Source organism: Antennarius striatus, chromosome 4 (genome assembly GCF_040054535.1).
Source record: "Antennarius striatus isolate MH-2024 chromosome 4, ASM4005453v1, whole genome shotgun sequence".
Classification (NCBI taxonomy): Eukaryota; Metazoa; Chordata; class Actinopteri; order Lophiiformes; family Antennariidae; genus Antennarius; species Antennarius striatus.
The window spans coordinates 16,248,040-16,258,109 of record NC_090779.1 but is presented as its reverse complement, the minus strand read 5'-3'; the positions used below and the strand labels follow the sequence as shown (position 1 = coordinate 16,258,109).

Genomic DNA, 10,070 nt, shown 5'->3' with positions numbered 1-10,070 from the left:
TTCTGCTTCAGTGAGTGTGCTTGAGAAAGCAAGTGATAGGGAACATTGCCAGTTAAGAACATAAAAGTTATATTAGATGTTGTTGGTGTGTGGGTGTGCGATATGCAAATACCAGCCTGGCATGATCCCGGACAGGTAACCAATTGGAACCGATAAAGGAAGTCAGAAACTTAAAACACCCAGTATAGTGAGCTATACAGAAACTGTGTTTGCATGCTTCCTTCTCCTGCTCATTTAAAAGGTTTGGGAAGGAAAAGGTCCCATCTATTTGTCTTTTAAACACAAGTCATCAGGACTATTGGGATCTCCAGAAACTAGATTGGTGTTTTGCTGTGGTCAGTGGATCTGTGGGATCTCTATCAAGTCTGACTGAACTGTCACCCATTGATCTGGTAGGATTCCATACTAGTTCTGAGAAACAACCTGTTTTTTTTTTTTCAAAATGACCAAATTTACTAGAATAGAACTGCTCTTCCTTCGCACATGTAAAACTATGCTGTTACAAAAAGCTTTGATTACTGACTGATGCCAAGCTGAAATTGTAAGAGATCACACACAAAACTTTCATAAGTTAGGGAGAAACTACCAGTCTGTAGATAGTTTGTATCCTGAATGCTTTCATGTCATTAAGTTACATGTCTAAAACTTCAGCAGCAAATTATTTTTTCCTGTCTTTGACTTTCACTACATTTTTATTACAATTCTATTTGACAGTAGCATACAGCTGTAATGATTAATACATATCACAGTAGTTTAATAACTGAAGAGCTGATTTACCTTGGGATGTTCTAGGATAATCTCATCTTGACTCGAGGTTATTTTGTAGCAGTTTTCAGATATTGAAAAATCTGTTGATGTTTGTGTATTTTCTACAGTTGTACATTGCTTGCAGCACGGTATTACTGCATATAATGTGTAAAAAGGGTTTCGCATATATGCATTTATAACCTAATATAAAAACATGACCAGTATATTCAGGAGAACAAGTGAAGTATGGGTCACTGAGCATTTATGGTGTAGCTGTCTGAAGCAGGTGTTGATCATTTCACATACAATAAAAAGTCACCCTTTTTGCATCTTTATTAGATAATGAATTCATGTTTAAAGTACCTGTAAATGCAAACCAAATTACATTTACAAAGCAAGAAAAAACTGAAATGTTTCCACTTGAAAGAGGTATGTAAAATATAACTTAAGTTGAACTAAATTAATAAGCAAGACTCAGTTTTAATGTCTCATTCAGAATCAATTTTAATGTAGCTTACATACAATAATATAATACTGGATAATAGCAGTGGATATTGTGTATAAGTGTGATACTGCTAAGTGTGATTTATGAATTATGTGTGCCAAACCTTTCACCAACTACAGACAAAACCGTTCAACTACTTACGTTCTAGTCTAGACAAGATTTATGTTGGAATGCTTGTAAAATACAAGCATGCTTTTTTGTACTTTTATATGTATGGTACTTCTTTTATTTTCTCGCACCGCTGCAACAATAATGCATCAGCAGTACAATAGCAAAGTGGTGGGTGGCGCGGGAATAGATTTTCAGTGACAATTGAAGTGTGGACAAGAATCACCAGGTAGCACATTCAAGCAGCGTAGCCTGCAGTCTCTTCTGTCACTGCTTAATGTCCTTGAGATATGATTGACCTACTTTTTCATAACATTTCTCTGATCAGATTCATTAGACAGTATCTAATGTTAAACAGATTTATTTCCAGATTTCCATCTGTATAAATACACACTTAACCGATTAAAATGATGATCCTAGTGATATCACACTTCCAAGTCATAGCCTTCAAGTGAAATATGAAGTCCGAGATGGAATGCAATTTATCTTGAAAACAATGAAATAAACAAATCATAATAAATCAATGTTGAAAATATAGTACAGTATATTAATTACTCAAAGAGTAACTGCATCTTATGCACTGTTAATTACGTATTGGAAACATTTGCTAACATTACGATGGTGCAAGAAGCATAAACATGCATGAACACTGAAATGGCCGTGTAATACTGTATAATATGCAAATACCTGCATGAAAATATATAACCTCATTAAATTCAGTGTTAGTGGATGGCAAACACAACCATAAGTTGTGTCGAAAAGAACACCTTCCCATTTCAGTGGCTTATTGAGCATCGGTAGATTAATACAGAAAACAAAATGTACTTAGTGATTCATGTTACATTTAAAGTTGTAATCCTTCAATATATTTTTTAAACTGGTTGACTTGGAAAATGGCAATATGGTTTAGATTATTTAATATTTGACAAATTCTGCTAAGCTTGAAGAGTTTCTTATTCAAGCTACCCATCTCTTTATCTCTGTCTCTCTTTGTCAAAGTTATATTATCCACTCTTTGTTTCCATGGAGGTGGCCATAAAAAAAGATGCACAAGTAAAATCTTTAGTTAAATCAACAACACCAGAACTGGCAGAAGGCCAGCAAATGAGCAGGTAGGTCTGGGTACAGGCAACATGGCGTGAAGATAAACATTATCATTTGCATACCGTGTATGGTCAATAGATGCTGGTTGAAAATCTTCTCATACAATATGGTACTGATACCAACAATGAACAGTTATGTAATGAGATAAAATTGTTCTGAATTACAAATACACATATATTTCCAGAAAATCTCTCCTGGATCCCATGCAGCAATTGTGAACTCTAAAAATTGTAACCTAAACTGTAGGAAAGTACAGTACTTTCTATGTTGAACAGCTTTGCTATAAAAATCAAGCTCTAAACTGAATTTAAATGTTGAATGTATACTGTATTTACATTCAGGTGTGTGTGCGTGTGTGTGTGTGTGTGTGTGTGTGTGTGTGTGTGTGTGTGTGTGTGTGTGTGTGTGTGTGTGTTCGTTATCATATGTCCTAAAGCAGTAACACTTTTTTTCCTGTTCATGTATAGATTTAACCATAAAATCCACTCCTTTCCTGCTCAAGTCCCTGGGCCATGCTAAGTCAGAGTGGAGATACAACATGAGCTCAACTCCATCCACCATCCTGGACACTTGCTGGGGCTCTGGTAGCTCCTACCCTGAAAGTGAGAGTCATGATCATCGTTGACATACTCAGCAGGCTTTATGCATACACTCACCATTAACATAAATTAGTTGATGAAATTGCTGGAAAATGCCTTAAGTTGTCTTTGTTCCTGCTAAATTAATTATTTTGTAGTTTAAAAAAAAAAAAGTATTTTGCTGAAGCATTCAATCTGAGTTCTATTAATGCCACGCCTATAACTATTTGTAAAACTAAGATGCAAAATGAAAATCATTCAGCAATTACCTAACTATATATTGCTCACCTGGTGATCCCGAAACTGTGAAAGAAGTAATGGATTAAGGATTCCTGACTGAGAAGATCAACAGCTCTTTCAGAAAAATGCTCTGCAGATAATTACTTCCAAATATATTCACCAGATAAATTGTAACTTATCAGATACACATTAATGCCAATGATGTTGACAAATGCTTATTTTGCAATGATTTCATTAAAAAAATGTGGATGTTTTTATCTAGGTCCAATGGTGATGCCTAGTTACACAAGTCGACTGTGGCCTTGTGACTCCCAGCCTCAGTTCTGGACTAAATACCAGGTGTGGGAGTGGCTCCAACAAGTTATGGACATGCATCAGATTGATGCTTCTAGCATTCCCTTCCAAAACTTTGATATGGACGGCCATCAGCTCTGCAGCCTGAGCTACCAAGACTTTGTCCATGCTGCAGGAGGTGTGGGACCCCTTCTCTTCTACAGTATCACAGACCTCAAGCGGGCTGGAGTGCCTGAAAGTCTGAGAGGTGGGCTAAAGGGACCAAAATAACTTTCCTAATTAAAAAGAAACTGGACGATTAGTGTTGAGTTTAGAGCAGAGAGTTACAATAGGTTTTGCTGAAAAAGGAATCACACATTGTACTGTCTATTGGGAATGAGAAAAAACAAGGAACAGAGAGGCTGTGGAGCTGAGACACAAACTGAGAATCAGCTCACTCACTACTTTTAATTAGCATTTAAGGGTTTGCGTTGAGTACATAGGCCTGAGGCTTCATCTTCTGGCTGCAAACACAATGCAACTTCACGGAAATCAAAACAATGAGGTCATGTCGAGTTTTAGGATGTTACTGGCATCTCAAAACATTAGTCCAAGTGCAACAGGTTTAACCCCTTTAAGACAAGATTAGGCCAAACAGAACACAACACTGCTATTGTTTATTGGAACAGGCTGTTGTTTTTTCATGAACATCAAATAATATTCAGAAACTGTTTGTAATACTGTGCTTGGATATAATTGCTGCATAAAGGTTATTTCACAGAGGGTAACACTGAAAACAATTACTATAAATGATTTTAAAAAATTGTTTAGATTTTTGCATGTTCCTTCCTGTTTAAAAATCCTCAACAGACAATGTAGGTAATTGTCTTGTTTTGGCTCCGTTTACACTGAAAACAAGAGCCCATAGTATTTTGGCATTATTAAACACTATGTAGATGCTATAAATAAGTCCCTTTACTGTTAAACATTTCACTGCAATGTTAGAGTCATCACCTAGCATCATCTTCATCTGCACAATAGAAGGAGTTACTTGCATCAACGTATCCTACTTTCAGTAATAACTGAAAGTACACTACAACACAAATCAACATTTTTTTCTACCCACATGCACAGGCTAACTGAAAAAGCATTGCCCAACCTGCTCATAAGAAACATCCAACATCCATACAATCGATCACACAAAAATGAAACACATAGACTGCAGGCCATGGAGAGGGAATCTCCAAATGACCAAAAATACTTTGTGAGATGCAGCTTCCTCCACTAAACCACATGAATACTAAAAAATGCTAATACACATTGACAAGGATAATGTTCTACATATGTCCGAATATTAAAACGCTAAAGGAGGACAGCAAAGGCATTTAATTAGGAAATTAATCTGTGGCGGTTGCTGTATCAATGCATCATGGATATTTGCTTTACCATGCTAAACAGGTTTTAGTGCAATTCGTTAACCTTGTCATAATAATGTCGCCAACTGTTTATAGCGCATTCGTTTATTTAATGGCATTCCTTCAAAACACAATAAATCGCTTAGCATTTCACATAGCAACTTCCTCCAAGTTCCATTTCAACATGTCACTCTATGATGTTAATAAAGCGGAATATAATTCAGATTTTGTTTTAAATTACAAGGAAAGTGTAAAAAAGTTGTCACGACTTCAAACAAGTTGGCAAAATTTCCCACCATGAATATAGAATTAAATCTTTAAACCTGACAGGTGAATAGTCTGGTATATGCTGACGAATACTTCCTTCTTTCATTGCCCACTGGTACAGGACAGCATCATGTGGAAATAGGGCAACTGGAACTCAAACCACAATGTAAGTATATCTGAAACAATTAGTTGAAAAAGAAAAAAAGCATTGACTACCTGTTTGCTCAGATAAATCCAATTAATTATCACTGATGAATTGTGTATTATTTTCTTTCGTGTTTTACTCTACAGTAGACTTCTGTCCATTCACAGATATCAGTTATCCACCTGGAGGTAATGTAAATCCATTATGTTGTTTTAATTTCTGCTCATGCTTCAGTCAAAAATGGAGGTAACAAAAAACAGAAATAACAATTTTGATTTTTTTTTTAACTTAGAAATATACAACTCTGTGATTCACCCCCCTACACCTGTTGCTTCTCCAACCCCATCGAGCCCTGGTGAGTATTTTCCAACACATTCAACATAATATAGTGCAGATAAAAGGTTTTATCAATAATTTGATTCCTTTTTATCAGATATCAAAAGTCCTTCCGGCTCTTCTGATCACGTCAAAAGACACAGTAAGCAATATACAGTATATGTATATACATATTTATAGTGTATCTATGTTTTTCTTTCGATCATTATCATATTTGACATTTTTTTCCTGCTTTGCAATTGTCTCTCCCCATAGACCCAAGGGGGACCCACTTGTGGGAGTTCATCAGAGACATTCTGCTGAACCCTGAAAGAAACCCAGGACTAATCAAATGGGAGGACAGGACAGAGGGAGTTTTCCGTTTCTTAAAGTCAGAGGCAGTGGCACAGTTATGGGGCAAGAAGAAGAATAACAGTAGCATGACCTACGAAAAACTAAGTCGAGCAATGAGGTACAATTATTCACTACCCTACACATGGCTGAATACCACTGTCATATAAAACCTTTCCTTCATAGGGAGAAAAAAAATACAGCACACTGCATATTGTAGAAAAAAATACTGGACATTCAGTGCAGGGCTTTAGCTTCTAGAATCTGTGAGGAGGAAGAATTTCACATTACATTGTCCCTAATCCAATTTACTTAAGAAGATTAGTACACTTGATGCTGGAAAAGTATATTGTAAGGACTATAGCACACATTCTGAAAACACTTGAAATTCTTATAAGTGAAATCATTAAGGTTTAAACAGCAAGACTTAAAACACATGCTTAACATTTCCTTCTGATGAGAAAGGACTTTTTGAACTTTTAAATGGGTTTAGTTTACTCAAACTGAAATGGCCCTTTCCTCAGAAAAATTTCCCTCTCCTTCAATAGTTACATCTTTTTATTCCAATGAACTAATCTAATGAGCTTAATTTCATTGTAGTGGAATACACTGAGAACTGAGAAATATGCCTTTCATTGTCACTCCGACTGCAAAGCTGCTTTTCTTTTTGTGTTACAGCAGAAGGATTTGCAGCTTGATGCTATCAGACTGGAGATTGGTCTTCCATTTTTAGTAACAAAAGCAAAGAAATATTTACCAAGCTAACTTATTTCATGTTGGGGGGTTTTATGCATGGTGCTTAGAGACCTATTTTAAAAGACTATGTATTTGTCCAATGTAACAAACAGCATTGAAAACGATGCAACTTGTCACTTTACTAACAAACAAACTAACAAAAAGAGTCATCGTCTATAGAACTATGGTTCTATCCCAGATAGCCTTTTCACTCCGGCCAAGGTCTGCGTTTGGTGCCGTAACAGATCCGCGAAACAGGCTCAGAACGGAGTCCACTTGCACAACGGGACAGACCCGGAACGGACAAGGACCGCGGACCCAAACCAGATCCGGTGCAGAGCCAATCTGGATCCATTCATAAAGCAGCTCAGCCCGTCCTGACATGGTCTGGAACCGTTCATGAAGCGGCTGATCCAGCGCCAACCCATTCCGGAACCATTCATGAAGCAGCTCATCTGGCCCAGAGCCTTTATTTAAAATGGCTCATTTGGCCATAATTAGCGACAGAAATATCCAAAATGTAGCTGACCAACATCAACATTGTTCTGAAAAAGCGGAATACTTCCCCTAACCATAATATGAATAAATCATTCAATACATTCAAGACTTGTCATGTGTAGCAGCAGAATAGCTTTGTTACAGTCGATAGCTATTAATTATCAGTGAGACTAATAAAAGAGATCAAATTCAAATTTCCCAGTTTGGGGTAAGTATTTCTATCTATCTATCTATCTATCTATCTATCTAAACATACTGTAAGTAAAAAAATTAAATGCAACCATGAATTGTATCCTGAACATTTTACTGCCACATCTCTCTGGACAATCAAGTACAAAAGAATATCATGACAGGAAGACATGAAAACCAAACATGACAACATTGCTTTAACTTGGAACTTGTGGGTCCTTGTTTGAAGTACCAGAACGTCCCCTGGAGATCCCCCCGTCAGCTGCGAGGCTGAACCAGCAAATCTCATGTCTGATTATGTCTTCTTCAGTTCTGGCCATAGCAGTGTCTCTTTTTCACAGCATCTAAAATCTTACAAATTTTCACACAAAATTCCACAAACTCCCACAGACATCAGTTGTAATGTGTAAAACCATTGGCTTTTAAAGTGACATCTTGCAGCCTGACATTAGGTGTCCCTATTTGCATTCTTGACATACTTAGCAAATCTAATGTTTGAACGGTGAATTTAAAAATATATTCAGATACTTGTTAACTTGTTAGTTTAACTCAGTGTAAATGCTGAAAACATGTATAAACAGTGATCTTTATAACTAATATTATGTCTTTCTAATTTACTCTTGTTGCAGCTGACAAATGATCAAACGACGAAACAGCTGCCGCAGGCTAAACATTGAAGATAACTCATGACGCGTAAACCAATTAATTCCAGTTCACTTCTGGATCTGATAGATAATCTTTTGTGTATTCCTACAGAGACAATAATACAGATAACCAAAATGTCAAATGCATTCACAATACCATACGTCCAAAGGCGTTCAAAGCGTTCAAAACATCCAAAGCGATCGACAGAAATTCTCACCTTGGTTCTCACCCCACGCTATAACTACAAGTAACCAGTGAACACAGGTGAGTGGCATTGTGTGTGTGTGTACACTAAGCTCTCTGATCACTTAGAAGAGCTAAAGCTGCTTTCATTCACCAAAAAACAGACAATTATTCTGAATTAGTAATTAATGTGTAACTGGTTCGCTGTGATGCAGGGGATAGCCTTGGGCGGACACACACACACACACACACACCTGACTGCTAACTAATTAGCCAAATGCTAGCTGAATTCAACAGCTTATGATGAACTTTCAGTGTGTAGCTCTGATTCAGGTCATTACCAAACACTGGTACCATAACCTGATCATGAACCACACATGCGTGTGCGCACGCTCACACACATACACGCACACACACATACATGACTGAAGTGGACCTAACTAGTTAACCAAATGCTGACTGAGTTCAACAGCTTGTCAGTGTGTTGCTCTGAGCTAGGACATTGTACAATGCTACCGTAGCCTGAACGAACTCCCCCATCGGGGATTGCCACGCCCTTGGGCATGTCAACCAATCAATATCGTCAATCCCTCCGTCCAGTCACATATCTAGCAAAATCCGATCGTTTTGATTCGGTCCAGTCCATGAATTCCTAAAACTCCAAATATGTACTGATGCCGGCAGAGTTTGTTTACCAGATTCTGCGAGTTGGTCGGGTTAGGGAGGACCACTATGTATATGTGGAGACCTCAAAAAGTGTGATTTTGGTAATAGGGCCCCTTTAAAGGCGGATCCGTGCCAGCGTCAAGTGCTATGTGGGATAGTAGACTAGGCTTTTTTTCATTTATTTTAGCAGACATTCTACTGTCCTCTGTTACAGGTACTACTACAAAAGGGAAATCCTTGAACGAGTAGATGGACGCAGACTCGTTTACAAGTTTGGAAGGAATGCAAGAGGATGGAGGGAATCAGAAAAGTGACAATTTATTTATATTTTGTTTGATGTATGGAAGTGTAATTTTATTTTTTCTTTCAGTGACTATTTGACCATTTTTTGATACTGTTTACATTTAACAACCTCATTTTTCTTTCCCATTGTCATATTCTTCGCTGAACTCTATTAAAGCATACTTATGTCAACATGGTAATAGTAAAAGCTGCTTATGGAAGAAATCACACTGAAAGAGCAATGTCAAAAACTTGCCAAAGTCAATATATTGTGAAATGTAATTTATAATGGAGCACATTCAGAACACATGGAAAAAGGAATGTACTCATGTGGTGTTTTGACACATTTTGACAAACCTAATAGCTAAATTGGATAACTACATCCAATTTGCATTCATTGAGCCATAGAGGATGTTTGTAAATTGATTGTTGTTGGTGTTTAATACAAATAAAGGTACTCAGTGTTTAATTATATGAAACTCACTTTTTTCAAAAGGACTTTTTTTATAATTGGGGTGTTCCTTAAATGTTGTGGGCAGCACAGTGATGCAGTGGGTGTCATTGATGCTTCACAGGAATAAGGTTGTGAGATTCCTTTTTCTGCGCTGAGTTGTAGTATTCTTCCTGTATCTGTGTGGATTCTGTCCGGGTTGTAGGGCTTCTACCCATCTCCAAAAACACACGTTTGGTGAACTGATCACTACAAATTGTCCGTAAGTGTGTGTAAATTAGTAAATTGTTTGTGACCTGCAAAGCATAAAGTGGCTCAAAATGAGACAATTAGAATCACCTCATCTGTGATGAGCTTGGTTTTGAAGTTCCAC

General features: G+C 37.2%; 1 protein-coding gene across 3 annotated transcripts; it reads left to right on the top strand.

Moving 5' to 3' along the window:
* Window positions 1–205: 205 nt before the first annotated feature.
* Window positions 206–9,777, top strand: ehf (ets homologous factor). 3 transcript variants are annotated; one of them, XM_068313368.1, is made up of 10 exons: window positions 206–392; window positions 2,932–3,066; window positions 3,545–3,823; window positions 5,359–5,403; window positions 5,532–5,570; window positions 5,675–5,737; window positions 5,816–5,860; window positions 5,974–6,169; window positions 8,227–8,379; window positions 9,179–9,301. In XM_068313368.1, the coding sequence occupies exons 2-9, from the start codon at window positions 3,003–3,005 to the stop codon at window positions 8,354–8,356; spliced, it is 861 nt and encodes a 286-aa protein (XP_068169469.1). In that variant the 5' UTR covers window positions 206–392; window positions 2,932–3,002; the 3' UTR covers window positions 8,357–8,379; window positions 9,179–9,301. The 3 variants fall into 3 exon arrangements, with proteins under 3 accessions (XP_068169469.1, XP_068169467.1, XP_068169470.1); XM_068313366.1 differs by having other exon boundaries at window positions 207–392; window positions 5,529–5,570; XM_068313369.1 differs by lacking the exon at window positions 8,227–8,379 and having other exon boundaries at window positions 212–392; window positions 5,529–5,570; window positions 9,179–9,777.
* Window positions 9,778–10,070: the final 293 nt, after the last annotated feature.